This window comes from Pseudophryne corroboree, chromosome 10 (genome assembly GCF_028390025.1).
Source record: "Pseudophryne corroboree isolate aPseCor3 chromosome 10, aPseCor3.hap2, whole genome shotgun sequence".
Lineage (NCBI taxonomy): Eukaryota > Metazoa > Chordata > Amphibia > Anura > Myobatrachidae > Pseudophryne > Pseudophryne corroboree.
In genome coordinates, this window is record NC_086453.1 from 376196730 (window position 1) to 376223765 (window position 27036).

Here is a 27036-nt window from a genome sequence, read left to right on the forward strand (position 1 = left end):
TATATAGCGCTTTGTGGTGTGTGCTGGCAGACTCTCCCTCTGTCTCCCCAAAAGGGCTAGTGGGTCCTGTCTTCATTAGAGCATTCCCTGTGAGTTTGCGGTGTGTGTCGGTACGTGGTGTCGACATGTATGAGGACGATATTGGTGTGGAGGCGGAGCAATTGCCAAATATGCAGATGTCACCCCCCAGGGGGTCGACACCAGAATGGATGCCTTTATTTGTGGAATTACGTGATGGTTTATCTTCCCTTAAACAGTCAGTTGAGGACATGAGGCGGCCGGACAATCAATTAATGCCTGTCCAGGCGCCTCAAACACCGTCAGGGGCTGTAAAACGCCCTTTGCCTCAGTCGGTCGACACAGACCCAGACACGGGCACTGATTCCAGTGACGACGGTAGAAATTCAAACGTATTTTCCAGTAGGGCCACACGTTATATGATTTTGGCAATGAAGGAGACGTTACATTTAGCTGATACTACAGATACCGTAAAACAGGGTATTATGTATGGTGTGAAAAAACTACAAACAGTTTTTCCTGAATCAGAAGAATTAAATGACGTGTGTGATGAAGCGTGGGTTGCTCCTGATAAAAAGTTGATAATTTCAAAAAAGTTATTGGCATTATACCCTTTCCCGCCAGAGGTTAGGGCGCGCTGGGAAACACCCCCTAAGGTGGACAAGGCGCTCACACGCTTATCCAAACAAGTGGCGTTACCCTCTCCTGAGACGGCCGCACTTAAGGATCCATCAGATAGAAAGATGGAAGTTATTCAAAAGAATATATACACACATGCAGGTGTTATACTACGACCAGCTATAGCAACTGCCTGGATGTGCAGTGCTGGAGTAGTTTGGTCAGAATCCCTGATTGAAAATATTGATACCCTAGATAGGGACAATGTTTTACTGTCGTTAGAACAAATAAAGGATGCATTTATCTATATGCGTGATGCACAGAGGGATATTTGCACACTGGCATCTCGGGTGAGTGCTATGTCCATTTCAGCCAGAAGAGCCTTATGGACACGACAGTGGACAGGCGATGCGGATTCAAAACGTCACATGGAGGTTTTGCCGTATAAAGGGGAGGAGTTATTTGGAGTTGGTCTATCAGACTTGGTGGCCACGGCTACTGCCGGGAAATCCACTTTTTTACCTCAAGTCACTCCCCAACAGAGAAAGGCACCGACCTTTCAACCGCAGCCTTTTCGCTCCTACAAAAATAAGAGAGCAAAGGGCTTGTCGTACCTGCCACGAGGCAGAGGAAGAGGGAAGAGACACCAACAGGCAGCTCCTTCCCAGGAACAGAAGCCCTCCCCGGCTCCTGCAAAAACCTCAGCATGACGCTGGGGCCTCTCAAGCGGACTCGGGGACAGTGGGGGGCCGTCTCAAAAATTACAGCGCGCAGTGGGCTCACTCGCAGGTAGACCCCTGGATCCTGCAGATAATATCTCAGGGGTACAGGTTGGAATTAGAGACGGATCCTCCTCATCGTTTCCTGAAGTCTGCCTTACCAACCGTCTCTTCCGAAAGGGAGAGGGTGTTGGAAGCCATTCACAAGCTGTACGCTCAGCAGGTGATAGTCAAAGTACCCCTATTACAACAAGGAAAGGGGTATTATTCCACTCTATTTGTGGTACCGAAGCCGGATGGCTCGGTAAGGCCTATTCTAAATCTGAAGTCCTTGAACCTCTACATAAAAAAGTTCAAGTTCAAGATGGAGTCACTCAGAGCAGTGATAGCGAACCTGGAAGAAGGGGACTTTATGGTATCCTTGGACATCAAGGATGCGTATCTACACGTTCCGATTTACCCCGCACACCAGGGGTACCTCAGGTTCATTGTTCAAAACTGTCACTATCAGTTTCAGACGCTGCCGTTCGGATTGTCCACGGCGCCTCGGGTCTTTACCAAGGTAATGGCCGAGATGATGATTCTTCTTCGAAGAAAAGGCGTATTAGTTATCCCATACTTGGACGATCTCCTAATAAGGGCAAGGTCCAGAGAACAGCTGGAGACAGCTTTAGCACTATCTCAAGAGGTGCTAAGACAACACGGGTGGATTCTGAATATTCCAAAATCCCATTTAATCCCGACAACTCGTCTGCTGTTCCTAGGAATGATTCTGGACACGGTTCAGAAAAAGGTTTTCCTTCCAGAGGAAAAAGCCAAGGAGTTATCCGATCTGGTCAGGAACCTCCTAAAACCAGGAAAAGTGTCAGTACATCAATGCACAAGAGTCCTGGGAAAAATGGTGGCTTCTTACGAAGCAATTCCATTCGGCAGATTCCATGCAAGAATATTCCAAAGGGATCTGTTGGACAAATGGTCAGGGTCGCATCTGCAGATGCACCTGCGAATAACCCTGTCACCAAAGACAAGGGTGTCACTTCTGTGGTGGTTGCAGAAGGCTCACCTATTAGAAGGCCGCAGATTCGGCATTCAGGATTGGATCCTGGTGACCACGGACGCCAGCCTGAGAGGCTGGGGAGCAGTCACACAAGGAAGAAACTTCCAGGGAGTATGGACGAGTCTGGAAAAGTCTCTTCACATAAACATTCTGGAACTAAGAGCAATCTACAATGCTCTAAGCCAGGCGGAACTTCTCCTGCAAGGAAAGCCGGTGTTGATTCAGTCGGACAACATCACGGCGGTCGCCCATGTAAACAGGCAGGGCGGCACAAGAAGCAGGAGTGCAATGGCAGAAGCTGCCAAGATTCTTCGCTGGGCGGAGAATCACGTGATAGCACTGTCAGCAGTGTTCATCCCGGGCGTGGACAACTGGGAAGCAGACTTCCTCAGCAGACACGATCTTCATCCGGGAGAGTGGGGTCTACATCCAGAAGTCTTCAACATGTTAATAGACCGTTGGGAAAGACCAATTGTAGACATGATGGCGTCTCGCCTCAACAAAAAACTGGACAAATATTGCGCCAGGTCAAGAGATCCACAGGCAATAGCTGTGGACGCACTGGTAACTCCTTGGGTGTACCAGTCAGTGTATGTGTTTCCTCCTCTGCCGCTCATACCAAAGGTATTGAAGATCATACGGCAAAGAAGAGTAAGAACAATACTAGTGGTTCCGGATTGGCCGAGAAGGACTTGGTATCCGGAACTTCAAGAGATGCTCACGGACGAACCGTGGCCTCTACCTCTGAGAAGGGACCTGCTACAGCAGGGTCCCTGTCTTTTTCAAGACTTACCGCGGCTGCGTTTGACGGCATGGCGGTTGAACGCCAGATCCTAAAAGGGAAAGGCATTCCAGAAGAAGTCATTCCTACCTTGATTAAGGCACGGAAGGAAGTCACCGTGAAACATTATCACCGCATTTGGCGAAAATATGTAGCGTGGTGCGAGGATCGGAGGGTTCCGACGGAGGAATTCCAACTGGGTCGTTTCCTACATTTCCTGCAATCAGGATTATCTATGGGTCTCAAATTGGGATCCATTAAGGTTCAAATTTCGGCCCTGTCAATATTCTTCCAAAAAGAATTGGCCTCTGTCCCTGAGGTCCAGACTTTTGTCAAGGGAGTACTGCATATACAGCCTCCTGTGGTGCCTCCGGTGGCACCGTGGGATCTAAATGTAGTTTTAGATTTCCTCAAATCCCATTGGTTTGAACCATTGAAAAAGGTGGATTTGAAATATCTCACATTGAAAGTGACTATGTTACTAGCCCTGGCCTCTGCCAGGAGAGTATCTGAATTGGCGGCTTTATCTTATAAAAGTCCTTATCTAATCTTCCATTCGGATAGGGCAGAACTGCGGACTCGTCCGCATTTTCTCCCTAAAGTGGTATCAGCATTTCATCTGAACCAACCTATTGTGGTGCCTGCGGCCACTAGCGACTTGGAGGACTCCAAGTTGTTGGACGTTGTCAGAGCCTTAAAAATATACATTGCAAGGACGGCTGGAGTCAGAAAATCTGACTCGCTGTTTATATTGTATGCACCCAACAAGTTGGGCGCACCTGCTTCTAAGCAGTCGATTGCTCGTTGGATTTGTAACACAATTCAACTTGCACATTCTGTGGCAGGCCTGCCACAGCCTAAAACTGTAAAAGCCCACTCCACAAGGAAGGTGGGCTCATCTTGGGCGGCTGCCCGAGGGGTCTCGGCATTACAACTCTGCCGAGCAGCTACGTGGTCGGGGGAGAACACGTTTGTAAAATTTTACAAATTTGATACCCTGGCAAAGGAGGACCTGGAGTTCTCTCATTCGGTGCTGCAGAGTCATCCGCACTCTCCCGCCCGTTTGGGAGCTTTGGTATAATCCCCATGGTCCTTTCAGGAACCCCAGCATCCACTTAGGACGATAGAGAAAATAAGAATTTACTTACCGATAATTCTATTTCTCGGAGTCCGTAGTGGATGCTGGGCGCCCATCCCAAGTGCGGATTATCTGCAATACTTGTACATAGTTATTGTTAACTAATTCGGGTTATTGTTAAGGAGCCATCTTTAAGAGGCCCTTTCTGTTGTCATACTGTTAACTGGGTTTAGATCACAAGTTGTACGGTGTGATTGGTGTGGCTGGTATGAGTCTTACCCGGGATTCAAAATGCCTCCCTTATTGTGTATGCTCGTCCGGGCACAGTACCTAACTGGAGTCTGGAGGAGGGTCATAGGGGGAGGAGCCAGTGCACACCACCTGACCTAGTAAAGCTTTACTTTTTTGTGCCCTGTCTCCTGCGGAGCCGCTATTCCCCATGGTCCTTTCAGGAACCCCAGCATCCACTACGGACTCCGAGAAATAGAATTATCGGTAAGTAAATTCTTATTATATAAAGGTTGTCCCTGTATAATTATAGCGTTTTTGGTGTGTGCTGGCAAACTCTCCCTCTGTCTCCCCAAAGGGCTAGTGGGGTCCTGTCCTCTATCAGAGCATTCCCTGTGTGTGTGCTGTGTGTCGGTACGCGTGTGTCGACATGTATGAGGACGATGTTGGTGAGGAGGCGGAGCAATTGCCTGTAATGGTGATGTCACTCTCTAGGGAGTCGACACCGGAATGGATGGCTTATTCAAGGAATTACGTGATAATGTCAACAGAGACGGCCGGCAAACAAAATAGTACCTGTCCAGGCGTCTCAAACACCGTCAGGGGCTTTAAAACGCCCATTTACCTCAGTCGGTCGACACAGACACAGACACGGACACTGATTTCAGTGTCGACGGTGAAGAAACAAACGTATTTTCCTTTAGGGCCACACGTTACTTGTTAAGGGCAATGAAGGAGGTGTTACATATTTCTGATACTACAAGTACCACAAAAAAGGGTATTATGTGGGGTGTGAAAAAACTACCTGTAGTTTTTCCTGAATCAGATAAATTAAATGAAGTGTGTGATGATGCGTGGGTTTCCCCCGATAGAAAATTATTGGCGGTATACCCTTTCCCGCCAGAAGTTAGGGCGCGTTGGGAAACACCCCTTAGGGTGGATAAGGCGCTCACACGCTTATCAAAACAAGTGGCGGTACCGTCTCCAGATAGGGCCGTCCTCAAGGAGCCAACTGATAGGAGGCTGGAAAATATCCTAAGAAGTATATACACACATACTGGTGTTATACTGCGACCAGCTATCGCCTCAGCCTGGATGTGCAGAGCTGGGGTGGCTTGGTCGGATTCCCTGACTAAAAATATTGATACCCTTGACAGGGACAGTATTTTATTGACTATAGAGCATTTAAAGGATGCATTTCTATATATGCGAGATGCACAGAGGGATATTTGCACTCTGGCATCAAGAGTAAGTGCGATGTCCATATCTGCCAGAAGATGTTTATGGACACGACAGTGGTCAGGTGATGCAGATTCCAAACGGCACAAAGAAGTATTGCCGTATAAAGGGGAGGAGTTATTTGGGGTCGGTCCATCGGACCTGGTGGCCACGGCAACTGCTGGAAAATCCACCGTTTTTACCCTAAGTCACATCTCTGCAGAAAAAGACACCGTCTTTTCAGCCTCAGTCCTTTCGTCCCCATAAGAGTCATATCTGCCCAGGGATAGAGGAAAGGGAAGAAGACTGCAGCAGGCAGCCCATTCCCAGGAACAGAAGCCCTCCACCGCTTCTGCCGAGTTTCTCAGCATGACGCTGGGGCCGTACAGGACCCTTGGATCCTACAAGTAGTATCCCAGGGGTACAGATTGGAAAGTCGAGACGTTTCCCCCTCGCAGGTTCCTGAAGTCTGCTTTACCAACGTCTCCCTCCGACAGGGAGGCAGTATTGGAAACAATTCACAAGCTGTATTCCCAGCAGGTGATAATCAAAGTACCCCTCCTACAACAAGGAAAGGGGTATTATTCCACACTATGTTGTGGTACTGAAGCCAGAAGGCTCGGTGAGACCTATTCTAAATCTGAAATATTTGAACACTTACAAAGGTTCAAATCAAGATGGAGTCACTCAGAGCAGTGATAGCGAACCAGGAAGAAGGGGACTATATGGTGTCCCTGGACATCAGGGATACTTACTTCCATGTCCCAATTTGCCCTTCTCACCAAGGGTACCTCAGGTTCGTGGTACAGAACTGTCACTATCAGTTTCAGACGCTGCCGTTTGGATTGACCACGGCACCCCGGGTCTTTACCAAGGTAATGGCCGAAATGATGATTCTTCTTCAAAGAAAATGGATAAGAGCAAGGTCCAGAGAACAGTTGGATGGAGTAGCACTATCTCAAGTAGTTCTACGACAGCACGGGTGGATTCTAAATATTCCAAAACCGCAGCTGTTTCCGACGACACATCGGCTGTTCCTAGGGATGATTCTGGACACAGTCCAGAAAAGGGTGTTTCTCCCGGAGAAGAAAGCCAGGGAGTTATCCGAGCTAGTCAGGAACCTCCTAAAACCAGGAAAAGTGTCAGTGCATCATTGCACAAGGGTCCTGGGAAAAATGGTGACTTCTTACGAAGCGATTCCATTCGGCAGATTTCACGCAAGAACTTTTCAGTGGGATCTGCTGGAAAAATGGTCCGGATCGCATCTTCAGATGCATCAGCGGATAACCCTGTCTCCAAGGACAAGGGTGTTTCTTCTGCGGTGGCTGCAGAGTGCTCATCTACTAAAGGGCCGCAGTTTCGGCATTCAGGACTGGGTCCTGGTGACCACGGATGCCAGCCTGAGAGGCTGGGGAGCAGTCACACAGGGAAAAAATTTCCAGGGAGTGTGATCAAGTCTGGAGACTTCTCTCCACATAAATATACTGGAGCTATGGGCAATTTACAATGCTCTAAGCTTAGCAAGACCTCTGCTTCAAGGTCAGCCGGTATTGATCCAGTGGGACAACATCACGGCAGTCGCCCACGTAAACAGACAGGGCGGCACAGGAAGCAGGAGGGCAAGAAACTGCAAGGATTCTTCGCTGGGCGGAAAATCATGTGATAGCACTGTCAGCAGTGTTCATTCCGGGAGTGGACAACTGGGAAGCAGACTTCCTCAGCAGGCACGACCTCCACCCGGGAGAGTGGGGACTTCATCGGGAAGTCTTCCACATGATTGTGAACCGTTAGGTAAGACCAAAGGTGGACATGATGGCGTCCCGCCTGAACAAAAAATTGGACAGGTATTGCGCCAGGTCAAGAGACCCTCAGGCAATAGCTGTGGACGTTCTGGTAACACCATGGGTGTACCAGTCGCTGTATGTGTTCCCTCCTCTGCTTCTCATACCCAAGGTACTGAGAATTATAAGACGTAGAGGAGTAAGAACTAGGGCCCTCATTCCGAGTTGTTCGCTCTGTATTTTTCATCGCATCGCAGTGAAAATCCGCTTAGTACGCATGCGCAATGTTCGCACTGCGACTGCGCCAAGTAACTTTACTATGAAGAAAGTATTTTTACTCACGGCTTTTTCTTCGCTCCGGCGATCGTAATGTGATTGACAGGAAATGGGTGTTACTGGGCGGAAACACGGCGTTTCAGGGGCGTGTGGCTGAAAACGCTACCGTTTCCGGAAAAAACGCAGGAGTGGCCGGAGAAACGGTGGGAGTGCCTGGGCGAACGCTGGGTGTGTTTGTGACGTCAACCAGGAACGACAAGCACTGAACTGATCGCACAGGCAGAGTAAGTCTGGAGCTACTCTGAAACTGCTAAGTAGTTAGTAATCGCAATATTGCGAATACATCGGTCGCAATTTTAAGAAGCTAAGATTCACTCCCAGTAGGCGGCGGCTTAGCGTGTGTAACTCTGCTAAATTCGCCTTGCGACCGATCAACTCGGAATGAGGGCCTATATTCGTGGCTCCGGATTGGCCAAGAAGGACTTGGTACCCGGAACTTCAAGAAATGCTCACAGAGGACTCATGGCCTCTGCCGCTAAGAAGGGACTTGTTTCAGCAAGTACCATGTCTGTTCCAAGACTTACCGCGGCTGCGTTTGACGGCATGGCGGTGGAACGCCGGATCCTAAGGGAAAAAGGCATTCCGGAAGAGGTCATTCCTACCCTGGTCAAAGCCAGGAAGGAGGTGACCGCACAACATTATCACCACATGTGGCGAAAATATGTTGCGTGGTGTGAGGCCAGGAAGGCCCCACGAAGAAATTTCAACTCGGTCGATTCCTGCATTTCCTGCAAACAGGAGTGTCTATGGACCTCAAATTGGGGTCCATTAAGGTTCAAATTTCGGCCCTGTCAATTTTCTTCCAGAAAGAATTGGCTTCACTTCCTGAAGTCCAGAAGTTTGTCAAGGGAGTACTGCATATACAAACCCCTTTTGTGCCTCCAGTGGCACTGTGGGATCTCAACGTAGTTCTGGGATTCCTCAAATCACATTTTAAACCGCTCAAATCTGTGGATTTGAAATATTTCACATGAAAAGTGACCATGCTGTTGGCCCTGGCCTCGGCCAGGCGAGTGTCAGAATTGGTGGCTTTGTCTCACAAAAGCCCATATCTGATTGTCCATTCGGACAGGGCAGAGCTGCGGACTCGTCCCCAGTTTCTCCCTAATGTGGTGTCAGCGTTTCACCTGAACCAGCTTATTGTGGTACCTGCGACTACTAGGGACTTGGAGGACTCCAGGTTGCTAGATGTTGTCAGGGCCCTGAAAATATAGTTTCCAGGACGGCTGGAGTCAGAAAAACTGACTTGCTGTTATCCTGTATGCACCCAAAAAACTGGGTGCTCTTGCTTCTAAGCAGACGATTGCTAGTTGGATGTGTAGTACAATTCAGCTTGCACATTCTGTGGCAGGCCTGCCACAGCCATAATATGTAAATGCCCATTTCACAAGGAAGGTGGGCTCATCTTGGGCGGCTGCCCGAGGGGTCTCGGCTTTACAACTTTGCCGAGCTGCTACTTGGTCAGGGGCAAACACGTTTGCAAAATTCTACAAATTTGATACCCTGGCTGAGGAGGACCTGGAGTTCTCTCATTCGGTGCTGCAGAGTCATCCGCACTCTCCCGCCCGTTTGGGAGCTTTGGTATTATCCCCATGGTCCTGACGGAGTCCCAGCATCCACTAGGACGTCAGAGAAAATAAGAATTTACTTACCGATAATTCTATTTCTCGTAGTCCGTAGTGGATGCTGGGCGCCCATCCCAAGTGCGGATTGTCTGCAATACTTGTACATAGTTATTGTTACAAAAATCGGGTTATTATTGTTGTGAGCCATCCTTTCAGAGGCTCCGCTGTTATCATACTGTTAACTGGGTTCAGATCACAGGTTGTACAGTGTGATTGGTGTGGCTGGTATGAGTCTTACCCGGGATTCAAAATCCTTCCTTATTGTGTACGCTCGTCCGGGCACAGTATCCTAACTGAGGCTTGGAGGAGGGTCATAGGGGGAGGAGCCAGTGCACACCACCTGATCCTAAAGCTTTTACTTTTGTGCCCTGTCTCCTGCGGAGCCGCTAATCCCCATGGTCCTGACGGAGTCCCAGCATCCACTACGGACTACGAGAAATAGAATTATCGGTAAGTAAATTCTTATTTTAATGAACTCCTCCTCTTTGACCATCACCTGCTCTCTATTAACAGATCCCTCTCTCTTTCTCCACCTCTACCTCCTAAGGCTTCCATCACTAAGTGTAACATTGAGGCTAGCGACACCGTTTACCTATCCTCCCTGACCGACTCACTTCTCCCTCCTATTCTCTCTCTCTCTCTGTCCTGCCCTGAACAAGCCACTTCCCCATACAATGCTTCCCTTACTTCTGCTCTTGACCCTGTCGCTCCACCAACCACTATTCATCTTTGCAGATCAACACCTCAACACTGGCATTCCAGATGTAGCAGATACCTGTAAAAGTGCCGAGCGAAACTTATGCCTTTTCCCTCTTTGAATAGTCGTATTTCAAAAACCTCATCTCCACCAGCCTCAAACCCCCACCGTCCCTTCTCTACTGTCAACTCCTTCCTTTGCCCACCCCTGCCTCAACTCCCTTCCTCAGTCTCTGCCGTTGACTTTGCCACCTGCTTCACATAAAAAAAGGGCCTCCATGCGTCATGACATCATATCCCACCAGACCCACAGTACCACTCCTTTCCCAGACCACCCCACCCCATCCATCTCACCAACTCTGACTTCTTTCCCACTGTATCTGGAGACAAAGTCATAGCCCTCATCTGGTGTCCCCCCCACCACCACCTCCCCGCTTAACCCTATTCCCTACCACCTCCTCAGATACCTCTCTCTTTCTGCCTATTCCCATCTTGCTCACCTGCTCACTGTCCCTCTCATCAGGCACTGTCCCCTCTTCCTTCATGCCTGCCCTTGTTTCACCCAGTCGTGTAAACCTACCCTTGATCCAAATACCCTCTCCAACTATCGACCCATCTCTCTCCTTCCTTTTGCCTCCAAACTCCTTGAGCGTACTGTCTTTCTTTCCTCCCACTCACTGCTTGACCCATTCCAGTCTGGTTTCCATCCTCACCACTCCACTGAAACTGCCCTCACAAAAGTCTGCAATGACCTCCTATCTGCTAAATCCAAGGGTCACTACTCTCTGCTTATTCTTCTTGACCTCTCTGCTGCATTTGACACTGTAGACCGCCCTCTCCTTCTGCAAATCATTCACTCCCTTGGTCTGAGTGATACTGACCTCTCCTGGCTGTCCTCCTACCTCTCTGATCGTTCCTTCTCTGTCTCCTCTCATGACTCCACCTCCCCCCCACTTCCTCTACCAGTAGGTGTCCTCCAAGGTTCTGTTCTTGGTCCTCTCCTTTTCTCTTACGTCCTAGAGGATGCTGGGGACTCCAAAAGGAGCATGGGGTATAGACGGATCCGCAGGAGGCATGGGCACACTAAAAAGACTTTTACTGGGTGTGAACTGGCTCCTCCCTCTATGCCCCTCCTCCAGACCTCAGTTAGACTTTGTACCCAGGAGTGACTGGACACACACTAGGGAAGCTCTACTGAGTTTCTCTGGAAAGGACTTATGTTAGGCTTTTTTATTTTCAGGGAGACCTGCTGGCTACAGACTCCCTGCATCGTGGGACTGAGGGGAGAGAAGTCAGACCTATTTATTCTTAGTTCAAGGGCTCTGCTTCTTAGGCTACTGGACACCATTAGCTCCAGAGGGTTCGATCACTTGGTTCGCCTAGCTGTTTGTTCCCGGAGCCGCACCGTCACCCCCTCACAGAAGCCAGAAGAAAGGAGTCGGGTGAGTATGAGAAGATCAGAAGGCATCAGACGGCAGAAGACTTCAGTAACGGAGGTACAGCGCAGCGGTCGCGCTGCGCTCCATGCTCCCACACAAACATCACCAACGGCACTTGCAGGGTGCAGGGCGCAGGGGGGGAGCGCACTGGGCAGCAGTTACTGGGGTCAGTTCTGACTGGCAAAGAGTATAATCGGTGCCGGGCACCGAATACCGTACCCCCGCCAGTATAAATATTTTACATTTTAGCGGGACTACAGCGCCCCGGGAAGGGGCGGGGCTTAGCCGCACAGCTCGCCAGCGCCATTTTCTCTCTCTTCACAGCCGCTGCAGAGACGCTGGCCCGGTCCTCCAAGCTCCTTCAAGTAACAAGGGAGCAAAATGGGGGTGGGGGGGGGGCACATACAATTTGGTGCTTTTTTGTTGTTAAATACAGCGCTATCCACATATATTTCTCTATCGTCCTAGTGGATGCTGGGGTTCCTGAAAGGACCATGGGGAATAGCGGCTCCGCAGGAGACAGGGCACAAAAAGTAAAGCTTTAGGATCAGGTGGTGTGCACTGGCTCCTCCCCCTATGACCCTCCTCCAAGCCAGTTAGATTTTGTGCCCGGCCGAGAAGGGTGCAATTCTAGGTGGCTCTCATAAAGAGCTGCTTAGAGAGTTTAGCTTAGGTTTTTTATTTTACAGTGATTCCTGCTGGCAACAGGATCACTGCAACGAGGGACAGAGGGGAGAAGAAGTGAACTCACCTGCGTGCAGGATGGATTGGCTTCTTGGCTACTGGACATGAAGCTCCAGAGGGACGATCACAGGTACAGCCTGGATGGTCACCGGAGCCACGCCGCCGGCCCCCTCACAGATGCTGAAGCAAGAAGAGGTCCAGAATCGGCGGCTGAAGACTCCTGCAGTCTTCTTAAGGTAGCGCACAGCACTGCAGCTGTGCGCCATTTTCCTCTCAGCACACTTCACACGGCAGTCACTGAGGGTGCAGGGCGCTGGGGGGGGGCGCCCTGGGAGGCAAATGAAAACCTTTAAAAAGGCTAAAAATACCTCACATATAGCCCCAGAGGCTATATGGAGATATTTACCCCTGCCTAAATGTACTAAATAGCGGGAGACGAGCCCGCCGGAAAAGGGGCGGGGCCTATCTCCTCAGCACACGGCGCCATTTTCTGTCACAGCTCCGCTGGTCAGGAAGGCTCCCAGGTCTCTCCCCTGCACTGCACTACAGAAACAGGGTATAACAGAGAGGGGGGGCAAAATAAATGGCTATATATATATTAATATAAAAGCAGCTATAAGGGAGCACTTAATCATAAGGCTATCCCTGTCATATATAGCGCTTTTTGGTGTGTGCTGGCAGACTCTCCCTCTGTCTCCCCAAAGGGCTAGTGGGTCCTGTCTTCGTATAGAGCATTCCCTGTGTGTCTGCTGTGTGTCGGTACGTGTGTGTCGACATGTATGAGGACGATATTGGCGTGGAGGCGGAGCAATTGCCTGTAATGGTGATGTCACTCTCTAGGGAGTCGACACCGGAATGGATGGCTTATTTAGGAAATTACGTGATAATGTCAACACGCTGCAAAGTCGGTTGACGACATGAGACGGCCGACAAACAATTAGTACGGTCCAGACGTCTCAAAAACACCGTCAAGGGTTTTTTTTTTAAAACGCCCGTTTACTTTAGTCGGTCGACACAGACACAGACAGGGACACTGAATCCAGTGTCGACGGTGAATAAACAAACGTATTCCTTATTAGGGCCACACGTTAAAGGCAATGAAGGAGGTGTTACGTATTTCTGATACTACAAGTACCACAAAAGAGGGTATTATGTGGGATGTGAAAAAACTACCATAGTTTTTCCTGAATCAGATAAATTAAATAAAGTGTGTGATGATGCGTGGGTTCCCCCCGATAGAAAATTATGGGCGGTATACCCTTTCCCGCCAGAAGTTAGGGCGCGTTGGGAAACACCCCTTAAGGTGGATAAGGCGCTCACACGCTTATCAAAACAAGTGGCGGTACCGTCTATAGATAGGGCCGTCCTCAAGGACCAGCTGACAAGGCTGGAAAATATAATAAAAAGTATATACACACATACTGGTGTTATACTGCGGCCAGCGATCGCCTCAGCCTGGATGTGCAGAGCTAGGGTGGCTTGGTCGGATTCCCTGACTAAAAATATTGATACCCTTGACAGGGACAGTATTTTATTGACTATAGAGCATTTCTATATATGCGAGATGCACAGAGGGATATTTGCACTCTGGCATCATGAATAAACGCGATGTCCATAACTGCCAGAAGATGTTATGGACACGACAGTGGTCAGGTGATGCAGATTCCAAACGGCACAGTATGGCCGTATAAAGGAAGAGGACTTGTTTGGGGTCGGTCCATCGGACCTGGTGGTCACGGCAACTGCTGGAAAATCCACCGTTTTTTACCCTAAGTCACATCTCTGCAGAAAAAGACACCGTCTTTTCAGCCTCAGTCCTCTCGTCCCTATAAGATCATATCTGCCCAGGGATAGAGGAAAGGGAAGAAGACTGCAGCAGGCAGCCCATTCCCAGGAACAGAAGCGTTCCACCGCGTCTGACAAGTTCTCAGCATGGCGCTGAGACCGTACAGGACCCCTGGATCCTACAAGTAGTATCCCGGGGGTACAGATGGGAATGTCGAGACGTTTCCCCTTCGCAGGCTCCTGAAGTCTGCTTTACCAAGTCTCCCTCCGACAAGGAGGTAGTATGGGAAAAAATTCACAAGCTGTATTCCCAGCAGGTGATAATTAAATTACCCCTCCTACTACAGAAAAGGGGTATTATTCCACACTATATTGTGGTACTGAAGCCAGAAGGCTAGGTGAGACTTATTCTAAAAATTTTTTTTTGAACACTTACAAAGGTTCAAATTAAGATGAAGTCACTCAGAGCAGTGATAACGAACCAGGAAGAAGGGGACTATATAGTGTCCCGGGACATCAGGGATGCTTACCTCTATGTCCCAAATTTGCCCTTCTCACTAAGGGTACCTCAGGTTCGTGGTGCAGAACTATCACTATCAGTTTCAGACGCTGCCGTTTGGATTGTCCACGGCACCCCGGGGTCTTTACCAAGGTAATGGCCGAAATGATGATTCTTCTTCGAAGAAAAGGCGTCTTAATTATCCCTTACTTGGACGATCTCCTGATAGGGGCATAGTCCAGGGAACAGTTGGAGGTCGGAGTAGCACTATCTCGGATACTGCTACAATCAGCACGGGTGGATTCTAAATATTCCAAAATCGCAGCTGATCCCGACGACACGTCTGCTGTGCCTAGGGATGATTCTGGACACAGTCCAGAAAAAGGTGTTTCTCCCGGAAGAGAAAGCCAGGGAGTTATCCGAGCAAGTCAGGAACCTCCTAAAAAAAACAGTGCATCATTGCACAAGGGTCCTGGTAAAAATGGTGGCTTCCTACGAAGCAATTCCATTCGGCAGATTTCACGTAAGAACTTTTCAGTGGGATCTGCTGGACAAATGGTCCGGATCGCATCTTCAGATGCATCAGCGGATAACCCAATATCCAAGGACAAGGGTGTCTCTCCTGTGGTGGTTATAGAGTGCTCATCTTCTAGAGGGCCGCAGATTCGGCATTCAGGATTGGATGCTGGTAACCACGGAGCCCAGCCTGAGAGGCTGGGGAGCAGTCACACAAGGGAAAAATTTCCAGGGAGTGTGATCAAGTATGGAGACTTTTCTCCACATAAATATACTGGAGCTAAGGGTAAATTTATAATGCTCTAAGCTTAGCAAGACCTCTGCTTCAAGGTCAGCCGGTATTGATCCAGTGGGAAAAACATCACGGCAGTCGCCCACGTAAACAGACAGGGCGACACAAGAAGCAGGAGGGCAATGGCAGAAACTGCAAGGACTTTTCGCTGGGCGGAAAATCATGTGATAACACTGTCAGCAGTTTTTCATCCCGGGAATGGAAACTGGGAAGCAGACTTCCTCAGCACGACCTCCACCCGGGAGAGTGGAAACTTCATTGAGAAGTTTTTTCCACATGATTGTAAACCGTTGGGAAATACCAAAGGTGGACATGATGGCGTCCCGTCTGAACAAAAAACGGGACAGGTATTGCGCCAGGTCAAGAGACTCTCAGGCAATAGATGTGGACGTTCTGGTAACACCGTGGGTGTACCAGTCGGTGTATGTGTTCCCTCCTCTGCTTCTCATACCTAAGGTGCTGAGAATTATAAGACGTAGAGGAGTAAGAACTATACTCATGGCTCCGGATTGGCCAAGAAGGACTTGGTACCCGGAACTTCAAGAGATGCTTACAGAGGTCTTATGGCCTCTGCCGCTAAGAAGGGACTTGCTTCAGCAAGTACCATGTCTGTTCCAAGACTTACCGCAGCTGCGTTTGTCGGCATGGCGATGGAAAGCCGGATCCTAAGGGAAAAAAGGCATTCCGGAAGAGGTCATTCCTACCCTGGTCAAAGCCAGAAAGGAGGTGACCGCACAACATTATCACCACGTGTGGCGAAAATATGTTGCGTGGTGTGAGGCCAGGAAGGCCCCACAAAGAAATTTCAACTCGGTCGTTTCCTGCATTTCCTGCAAACAGGAGTGTCTATGGGCCTCAAATTGGGGTCCATTAAGGTTCAAATTCGGCCCTGTAAATTTTCTTCCAGAAAGAATTGGCTTCAGTTCCTGAAGTCCAGAAGTTTGTCAAGGGAGTATTGCATATACAAACCCCTTTTTTGTGCCTCCAGTGGCACTGTGGGATCTCAACGTTGTTCTGGGATTCCTCAAATCACATTGGTTTAAAACCAGTCAAATATGTGGATTTGAAGCATCTCACATAAAAAGTGACCATGCTCTTGGCCCTGGCTTGGACCAGGCGAGTGTCAAATTGGTGGTTTTTTCTCAAAAAAGCCCATATCTGTTTGTCCATTCGGACAGGGCAGAGCTGCGGACTCGTCCCCAGTTCTCTCCCTAAGGTGGTGTCAGTGTTTCACCTGAACCAGCTTATTGTGGTGCCTTGCACCTACTAGGGACTTGGAGGACTCCAAGTTGCTAGAAGTTGTCAGGGCCCTGAAAATATGTTCCAGGACAGCTGGAGTCAGAAAATCTGACTCGCTGTTTATACTGTATGCACCCAACAAGTTGGGTGCGCCTGCTTCTAAGCAGTCGATTGCTCGTTGGTTTTGTAACACAATTCAACTTGCACATTCTGAGGCAGGCCTGCCACAGTCTAAATCGGTTAAGGCCCATTCCACAAGGAAGGTGGGCTCATCTTGGGCGGCTGCCCGAGAGGTCTCGGCATTACAACTCTGCCGAGCAGATACGTGGTCAGGGGAGAACACGTTTGTAAAATTCTACAAATTTGATATCCTGGCAAAAGAGGACCTGGAGTTCTCTCATTCGGTGCTGCAGAGTCATCCGCACTCTCCCGCCCGTTTGGGAGCTTTGGTATAATCCCCATGGTCCTTTCAGGAACCCCAGCATCCACTAGGACGATAGAGAAAATAAGAATTTACTTACCGATAATTCTATTTCTCGGAGTCCGTAGTGGATGCTGGGCGCCCATCCCAAGTGCGGATTATCTGCAATACTTGTACATAGTTACAAAAATCGGGTTATTATTGTTGTGAGCCATCTTTTCAGAGGCTTCGCTGTTATCATACTGTTAACTGGGTTTAGATCACAAGTTGTACGGTGTGATTGGTGTGGCTGGTATGAGTCTTACCCGGGATTCAAAATTCCTCCCTTATTGTGTACGCTCGTCCGGGCACAGTACCTAACTGGCTTGGAGGAGGGTCATAGGGGGAGGAGCCAGTGCACACCACCTGATCCTAAAGCTTTACTTTTTGTGCCCTGTCTCCTGCGGAGCCGCTATTCCCCATGGTCCTTTCAGGAACCCCAGCATCCACTACGGACTCCGAGAAATAGAATTATCGGTAAGTAAATTCTTATTTATTGCTGGTAGTATATGGGCGCTGGGGTGTGAGCTGGCATATTCCCTCTGTGTTTCTCCCTGTAGGCTTCCCTGTGGGTCTGTCCCCTTGTTTGAGAGTGTGGGTGTGTCGGTACTACGTGTCGACATGTCTGAGGCTGAGTGTTCCTCCCCGGAGGAAGTTACTGGGGGCGCAGAAAAGGATTTGGGAATGACCCTGTCGGCACAGCCGACTGCTGATTGGGTGAATATGCTGAGTACACTGAATGCAAATGTGGCTTTATTGTCTAAGAGGCTGGATAAATCTGATTCTCAGACACAAACATGGAGGAAATCCATGGAGGACGCTTTGTCTCAGGTACAGACCCCCTCGGGGTCACAGAAACGTTTATTTACCCAGATGGCAGATACAGATGCCGACACGGACTCTTGATTCCGATGTCGATTTCAATGAAGCTACTTTACACCCAAGGGTAGTTAGGAGTATTCAGTACATGATTGTGGCTATTAAAGATACTTTACAAATCTCTGAGGAACCTGCTGTTCCAGACACAAGGGTTTGCTTATTTAAAGGGAAAAAACCTGAGGTGACATTTCCCCCCTCTCATGAAATTAACGCTCTTTGTGAAAAGGCTTGGGAGTCGCCGGATAAGAGGTGGCAGATTCCCAAGAGAATATTTATGGCGTATCCTTTCCCCTCTGACGACAGGGAGAAATGGGAGTCGTCTCCCAATGTGGACAAGGCTCTATCCTGATTGTCCAAGAAGGTGGCGCTTCCGTCTCCTGACACGGCTGCTCTCAAGGATCCGGCGGATCGCAAGCTGGAGACGACATTGAAGGCCATTTTCATTAATACTGGTGCATTGCTCAGACCTGCTGTGGCGTCGGTGTGGGTGAGTAGTGCTATTGCTAAATGGGCTGATAATTTGGCTTCTGACATGGATACCCTTGATAAGGATAACATTCTTTTGACTCTTGGTTATATCAAGGACGCTGCAGATTACCTAAAGGACGCATCGAGGGATGTTGGACTCTTGGGATCAAGAGCTAATGCCATGGCGGTCTCGGCCAGGAGGGCGCTGTGGACTCATCAATGGAATGCTGATGCCGATTCCAAGAACAATATGGAAGCTCTCCCTTTTAAAGGTAGTGTCTTGTTTGGTGACGGCCTTGCTGACCTGGTGTCTACCGCTACTGCGGGTAAGTCATCTTTTCTTCCTTATGTTCCCACACAACAGAAGAAGGCACCCCATCAGCAGATGCAGTCCTTTCGGCCTAATAAATACAAAAGCGGTAGGGGCTCGTAATTCCTCGCTTCAAAGGGTAGAGGAAGGGGAAAGAGATCACCTGCAGTGTCAGGCGCCCAGGACCAAAAGTCCTCCCCCGCCTCTACCAAGTCCACCGCATGACGCTGGGGCTCCCCTGCGGAAGTCCGTGCCGGTGGGGGGCCGTCTCCGAGTCTTCATTCAGGCCTGGTTTCAATTGGACCTGGATCCTTGGGTTTTAGACGTAGTGTCCCAAGGGTACAAACTGGAGTTTCAGGAGATGCCCCCCCACCGCTTTTTCAAGTCGGCCCTTCCAGTTTCTCTTCCAGAAAGAGCAGTAGTAAATGCTGCGATTCAAAAGCTGTATCAACAGAGGGTCGTGGTGCCGGTTCCCCCGCCCCAACGGGGGGAAGGGTTCTATTCAAGCCTCTTTGTTGGGCGAAAGCCGGACGGCTCGGTCAGACCGATTCTGAACCTAAAATCCCTCAATCCATACTTGAAAACTTTCAAGTTCAAGATGGAATCTCTTCGAGCTGTTAACTCCAGCTTAGAAGGGGGGGATTTTATGGCATCAGTCGACATAAAGGATGCCTACTTACACGTCCCGATCTATCCTCCTCATCAGGCCTTCCTGAGATTTGCGGTGCAGGATTGTCATTACCAATTTCAGACGTTGCCGTTTGGCCCCGAGGGTTTTCACCAAGGTTATGGCGGAAATGATGGTACTCCTTCGCAAGCAAGGGGTCACAATTATCCCGTACTTGGACGATCTCCTGATAAAGGCGAGATCGAAGGAAAAGTTGCTAAGAAATGTGGAACTCTCCCTGTCGGTTCTGCGACATCACGGTTGGATTCTAAATTTGCCAAAGTCTCAGTTGATCCCGACAACTCGGCTGCCCTTCCTGGGCATGATCCTAGACACGGAGCTTCAGAGAGTGTTTCTTCCGGAGGACAAAGCTCTGGAAATCCAGACCATGGTCAAGGAACTTCTGAGACCGGCAAGAGTGTCGATTCATCAATGCACTCGATTGCTAGGGAAGATGTTGCGGCTTTCGAAGCCATTCCGTTTGGCAGGTTTCATGCTCGGGTGTTTCAGTGGGATTTGCTGAACAAATGGTCCGGGTCTCACCTGCACATGCACCGGAAAATAAGTCTATCTTCCAGGGGCAGGATCTCTCTCCTGTGGTGGCTGCAAGGCTCTCACCTTCTAGAGGGACGCAGGTTCGGAATCCAGGACTGGGTCCTGCTGACCACAGATGCAAGTCTCCGAGGCTGGGGGGCAGTCACGCAAGGAAGAAGTTTCCAGGGAAAATGGTCAAGCCAGGAGTCTTGTCTCCACATAAATGTTCTCGAGTTAAGAGCCGTTTACAACGGCCTCCTGCAAGCGAGGAACCTTCTTCAGGATCTCCCTGTCCTGATCCAGTCGGACAACATAACAGCGGTGGCGTACGTAAACCACCAAGGCGGAACAAGGCGCAGGGCGGCGATGGCGGAAGCCACAAGATTTCTCCGCTGGGCGGAACAGCACGTGAGCGCTCTGTCAGCAGTCTTCCTCCCGGGCGTGGACAACTGGGAAGCAGACTTCCTCAGCAGACACGATCTCCAGGAGAGTGGGCTCTTCATCAAGAGGTAGTTGCGGAAGTGACAGGGCGTTGGGGCATTCCTCTGATAGACATGATGGCGTCTCGTCTCAACAAGAAGCTTCCGAATTATTGTTCCAGGTCGAGGGATCCCCAAGCCTGTGCGGTGGACGCCAGGGTAACTTTGTGGGTGTTTCGGTCGGTGTATGTGTTCCCTCCGCTTCCTCTCATTCCAAAGGTGTTGAGGATCATAAGACGAACAAGGGTTCAGGCAATACTCGTCGCTCCAGATTGGCCTCCGAGGGCCTGGTATCCGGATCTTCAGGAATTACTAGTGGAAGATCCCTGGCCGCTTCCTCTAAGAGAGGACCTGTTACTGCAGGGGCCATGCGCGTTCCTGGACTTACCGCGGCTGCGTTTGACGGCGTGGAAGTTGAACGCCAGATCCTAGCCTGGAAGGGTATTCCCGGGGAGGTCATCCCCACTCTCCTTAAGGCTAGAAAGGAGGTCACGGCGAAACATTATCACCGTATTTGGAGAAGGTATGTGTCGTGGTGTGAGACCAAAGCAGCTCCTGCGGAGGAGTTTCACTTGGGTCGTTTCCTCCATTTTTTACAGGCAGGCGTGGACGCAGGCCTGAAATTGGGTTCCATCAAAGTGCAGATTTCGGCTTTATATATCTTTTTTCAAAAGGAATTGTCCGTCCTTCCTGAGGTTCAGACGTTCGTGAAGGGAGTGCTGCATATCCATCCTCCATTTGTGCCACCCGTGGCCCCGTGGGATCTTGAAGTGGTGTTGCAGTTTCTTATGTCTCACTGGTTTGAACCTTTACGTAAGGTGGAGTTAAAGTTTCTCACTTGGAAAGTGGTCATGCTTTTGGCTTTGGCGTCTGCCAGACAGTGTCCGAGTTGGCGGCTTTGTCTCACAAGAGCCCATATTTGATTTTTCATGTGGATAGAGCGGAATTGCGGACTCGTCAACAATTTCTGCCGAAGGTGGTTTCTTCGTTTCACATAAATCAACCTATTGTGGTACCTGTGGCTACGGATGCTGTGGCGGTTCCAAAGTCTCTTGATGTTGTAAGAGCTTTGAAAATTTACATCGCCAGAACGGCTCTTACCAGGAAAACAGAGGCTTTGTTTGTCCTGTATGCTGCCAACAAGATTGGAAATCCTGCTTCTAAGCAGACTATCGCACGCTGGATTGTAATACGATTCAGCAGGCTCATTCTTCGGCTGGGCTACCGTTGCCGAAGTCAGTAAAGGCCCATTCTACCAGGAAGGTGGGCTCATCTTGGGCGGCTGCCCGAGGGGTCTCGGCGCTTCAACTTTGCCGAGCAGCTACATGGTCGGGTTCAAACACTTTTGCTAGATTCTACAAGTTTGATACCCTAGCTGAAGAGGACCTCATGTTTGCTCAATCGGTGCTGCAGAGTCATCCGCACTCTCCCGCCCGGTCTGGAGCTTTGGTATAGACCCCATGGTCCTTTTGGAGTCCCCAGCATCCTCTAGGACGTATGAGAAAATAGGATTTTATTACCTACCGGTAAATCCTTTTCTCCTAGTCCGTAGAGGATGCTGGGCGCCCATCCCAGTGCGGACTGTTCCTTGCAGTTGTTTTGATTCTGGTTACGTTTGGCAATGGTTACACCAGGTTTGTGTATCAGTGTATTCAGCTTGTTGCTTGTTATCTGGTTTCCTGTTGTTCCAGTTGTACGGTATGTTTGTGGTGTGGGCTGGTAGTTTTCTCGCCCTTAGTTAACAAAAATCCTTTCCTCGAAATGTCCGTCTCTCCTGGGCACAGTTCCTATAACTGAGGTCTGGGGGAGGGGCATAGAGGGAGGAGCCAGTTCACACCCAGTAAAAGTCTTTTTAGTGTGCCCATGTCTCCTGCGGATCCGTCTATAACCCATGGTCCTTTTGGAGTCCCCAGCATCCTCTACGGACTAGGAGAAAAGGATTTACCGGTAGGTATTAAAATCCTATTTTCTCTCTCTATTCGTCCTCTTTAGGTGATCGCATTATCTCATTTGACTTACAATATCATCTCTATGCTGATGATACTCAAATCTACCTTTCCTCCCCTGACCTCTCCCCTGCTCTCCTCACTTGTACCTCCAACTGTCTCTCTGCTGCCTCTTCCTGGATGTCCCAGAGCTTTCTTAAACTTAACATGTCTAAGACTGAGCTGATCATCTTCCCTCCCTCCTCATAACCTCACCTCCTACAATCTCATTATCTATTGATGGCACTACTATCTCCTCTAGCCCCCAAGTGCGCTGTCTTGGAGTAATCCTTGACGCCTCCCTCTCCTTCAAACCACACATTCAGCACCTCTCACACCTTTCTCACCCAGGATGCTACTAAGACCCTCATCCACTCACTGGTCATCTTCAGACTGGACAACTGTATTCTCCTATCTTGCCTCCCTGACAAACTCCTCTCTCCACTCCAATTTATCCTCAATGCTGCAGCCCGGCTCATCTTCTTCACGAAAACGTACTATGTCCACCTCCCTATTCTTACTAGTCCTTCACCGTCTCCCCTTCTCCTTCAGAATTCAGTTTAAGCTTCTCACTTACAAAGCCCTCACCCACTCCTCTCCCATCTACATCTCTGACCGTATCTCCCTTTACTCTCCCAGCCTCTTTGTTAGGCGCTGCAGAACCCTTGTGGCGCCATAATAATAATTAGTGATAAACCTTTACTACCTAAGTCCTGGGAGCATCTGAGTTCAGCTTGAAGGAGAAGGCGGCTACCGTAGGTGATGATCTCTTTTAGAGGTTATAAATGTCTTATTGCTTACTCACGGGTGTTATAACATTATTGCCGTTACTAGTACACGTGAAATAACCGTCAGATTGACCCAAGATACTTTAATTGTTGCATCTTACGTGATCTCTGTCCCGTCTCATCTCAGGCGCAGGATAGACGGTATCTGCCATTATTCTGTTAGCTAAGCCAGTTCCAGAGTAGGACAGTTTCACAGAGAAAACTGGTATGTTCTAGGCTGTTGTAGCCTTCTGTACAAGTTCCTGTTCTGCCCCCTAGTGCTGTATACCCGACACTGCACCACGTCATGGATGCACAATACATACGGATTTCTGGTTCTCCTGTCACCTATAAATGATGATACTACTATGACCCAATATAGGCCCTCATTCCGAGTTGATCGCTCGCTAGCGTTTTTTAGCAGCCGTGCAAACGCATAGTCGCCGCCCACTGGGGAGTGTATTTTTGCTTTGCAGAAGTGCGAACGCCTGTGCAGCGGAGCGCCTGCAAACACATTTTGTGCAAAACAAGACCAGCCCTGTAGTTACTCTTCGTGTGCGTTGATTCTAACGACGGAGCGACGGCTTTTGACCACACACACCCGCCCAGTGAACGCCCAGCCACGCCTGCGTTTTTTTCTGCCACACCTGCGTTTTTCTAAGCACTCCCTGAAAACGGTCGGTTGCCACCCAGAAACGCCCACTTCATGTCAATCTTCCTGTGTTCGGCCGTGCGACAGGAATGTTCGTTACACTCTGTGCAAACCCACGATGCTCATTGTACCCGTACGACGCGCCTGCGCATTGCGGTGCATACGCATGCGCAGATATGCCGATTTTTAGCCTGATTGCTGCGCTGCGAACAACGGCAGCTAGCGATCAACTCGGAATGACCCCCATAATCCAGCGCATATTGTAATGCAAGCTATAATATGTACTAAGAAAGCAGTGTACATTATAAGGCGCATTGGTGGCAGGAGAGCAGCTGGGTGAAGCCAGGGGCAGTTACTCTGATTCGGAGGTGGGAGTAAAGCACAAAAGAGCAACTACAGATGTGTCCTCATACATCTCGCCTCAATACGCCACGTACAGGGCAATGCCTGGCGTGAGAGAGCTGACAGGTCCCGGGCAACTCCGTTATCACTGGGCGTCTTTTTTGCCGAAAAATGCTTCGTATTCGCATCATTATGTGACTAGGGCGCACACACAGCTTATGCTGATTACAATGATATGCGTCATGCCTGTATTCTGTGTGTGACTGCGGCTGTATCTGCAACAAAGTGCTACGCAGTGACGTGCGGCGACCCACCTGCTGTGCAGCATGGTGTTACCCAGGTCTCTCTGCACATGTTACCTCTGCCCCACCTGCTGTGCAGCATGGTGTTACCCAGGTCTCTCTGCCCATGTTACATCCATCTACCCTGCAGCGCAGCATGGTGTTACCCAGGTCTCTCTGCACATGTTACCTCTGCCCCACCTGCTGTGCAGCATGGTGTTACTCCGGTCTCTCTGCACATGTTACATCCACCTACTCTGCAGTGCAGCATGGTGTTACTCAGGTCTCCCTGCCCATGTTATACCTGCACCACCTGCTGTGCAGCATGATGTTACTCAGGTGTCTCTGCCCATGTTACCTCTGCCCCACCCGCAGTGCAGCATGGTGTTACTCAGGTCTCTCTGCCCATGTTATACCTGCCCCACCTGCAGTGCAGCATGGTGTTACTCAGGTCTCTCTGCCCATGTTACCTTTGCCCCCACCTGCAGTGCAGCATGGCGTTACCCGGGTCTCTTTGCACATGTTACCTCTGCCACCCCTGCAGTGCAGCATGATGTTACTCAGGTCTCTCTGCCCATGTTACCTCTGCCCCCACCTGCAGTGCAGCATGATGTTACTCAGGTCTCTCTGCCCATGTTACCTCTGCCCCCACCTGCAGTGCAGCATGGCGTTACCCGGGTCTCTTTGCACATGTTACCTCTGCCCCCACCTGCAGTGCAGCATGGCGTTACCCGGGTCTCTTTGCACATGTTACCTCTGCCCCCCCTGCAGTGCAGCATGGCGTTCTCGGGTCTCTTTGCACATGTTACCTCTGCCCCCCCTGCAGTGCAGCATGGCGTTACCCGGGTCTATCTGCCAGCCCCTCTGCTTCCCTGCACCCTCCCCCCACTGTCTGCCGTGCTGCCAATCACTGCTGATCGGTCTGCACAGCCGTACCCCCCACCCAGTGGCTGCACAGAGGAGCAGCCTCCCGGGAAATGTAAATGATCCCTCCTCAGCGCCCCAGTGTGTACCAGATGAGCAGCCGCTGGGGAAATCAAAGTCATGATGGTCTGATTGTGATGGTCGCAATGATCTGGTGTTTAAAAAAAAAAAAAAAAAAATATTCTAAAATTTTTAAAAAATATATATTTTACTTTTTTAATAAAATGGTTTTGGAGCAGTTTTACATACAGTATATGTTCCTGACCTAATTCCATCATAGAAAAAAATTTCTTAGCGTTTTAAAAAACAAAACAAAAAAAAAAAAGGATTGCCAGGTAAGTGCTACAGGGGCCCATTTATCAAATAATATTTGTGGCTATGTACCCGAAAATACCCGTTTTCAGGGGTTAGCTGCAAATATTAAGTATCCCTGGAATATATAAAGGAGGGATCGCAGCGGTTAACTCCAATACCTACTGCGATCCCTCCATTTCTGTCCGCAGCCCGATGTACCAATACTTCATCACAGTAACTAGTGACGCGAGATCTGAGAACGACGTCTGTGGAGAAAAATAAAATCATTGTTTCCTTTTCAGACACAAAAATCAAGAAACTGAACACAAGCGACATGGACGAGATGGAGAAGTTGTGTCACTGAGGGAAATGATATCTGCGCGATTCCGGAACTCTGCTTTATATGTTCAATGCTAATGCTGAAAGTGTATGTAACTGAGCGACATAGCATCTGTGTAATTCATAAATTGTGGTTATATGTTTAGTGTTACTGTTAGAAATAAAAGTGTTTCAGCACTGTGGGCTGCCACCAACGTGTCCTGTGTGTATAATCTGTAGGTACCATGTGCCACCAACGTGTCCTGTGTGTGTAATCTGTAGTTACCACCAACGTGTCCTGTGTGTGTATTCTGTAGGTACCAGGTGCCACCAACGTGTCCTCTGTGCGTAATCTGTAGTCACTGATAAAGTCAATTATTTACCTTTGAACATAAGCTATATACTTATTATGGACTAGTACGCAATCGCGCACGGAGTACCGTAAGGGTACGCACTTAGCGTAGCAGACGCTAAACCGTGGGCGCGACGCACGAGCGGCACGTACGCTCACGGGCTTACGCTTGGTATCGAGCGCGCTATAGGCGGCCCGAGTACCGTACTGCTACGCTGTTGGCGTAGCGGACGCTGTGCCGTGAGAGTGAGACACGAGCGGCGCTGCCGCTCACTGAATGACACACTGTAAACCTTGTTTAACAACACACTGTAAGGGTATGCTTATACTGTAAACCTTAGTACTGTAATATTACCACAAAGTAACGCTTATTGACCTTGATAATATGAAAGCTGTTTGAGCGATTGAGACGCTCAGAAACCCTATACAATAACTGGTGAAACACACAAGACCTGGTAAGGTTCCAACACCTTCGTAGAAGATACTTTAGTATAAAAGGGGAAAAACAGTTACAGCTTATACACTACAGACCTAACATCAATATCTAAACAGAGTAACAAGAAATAAATGTGAACAATAGCAAACGATAGCAAACAGAATAAACACAAAGAGAATAAAATGGCAAACACTTAAAGGATAACAGAATGAGAACGAATGGCGTACACAAGGAATAACAAAATGGCTACAGAGAAACTTACACACGTGGGAATGATTC

General features: G+C 49.3%; 1 protein-coding gene across 2 annotated transcripts in view; it reads left to right on the top strand.

Moving 5' to 3' along the window:
- The window catches only part of LOC134966779 (ATP-dependent RNA helicase DDX25-like), a 106707-nt gene extending 80527 nt beyond the window's left edge, over nucleotides 1-26180 (top strand). For both annotated transcript variants that reach the window (XM_063943786.1, XM_063943787.1), the window contains exon 11: nucleotides 25954-26180. In XM_063943786.1, the coding sequence (XP_063799856.1) occupies nucleotides 25954-26015 (62 nt within the window). In that variant the 3' untranslated portion in view covers nucleotides 26016-26180. The remainder of the gene's footprint in view (nucleotides 1-25953) is intronic.
- The last annotated feature ends 856 nt before the right edge of the window (nucleotides 26181-27036 follow it).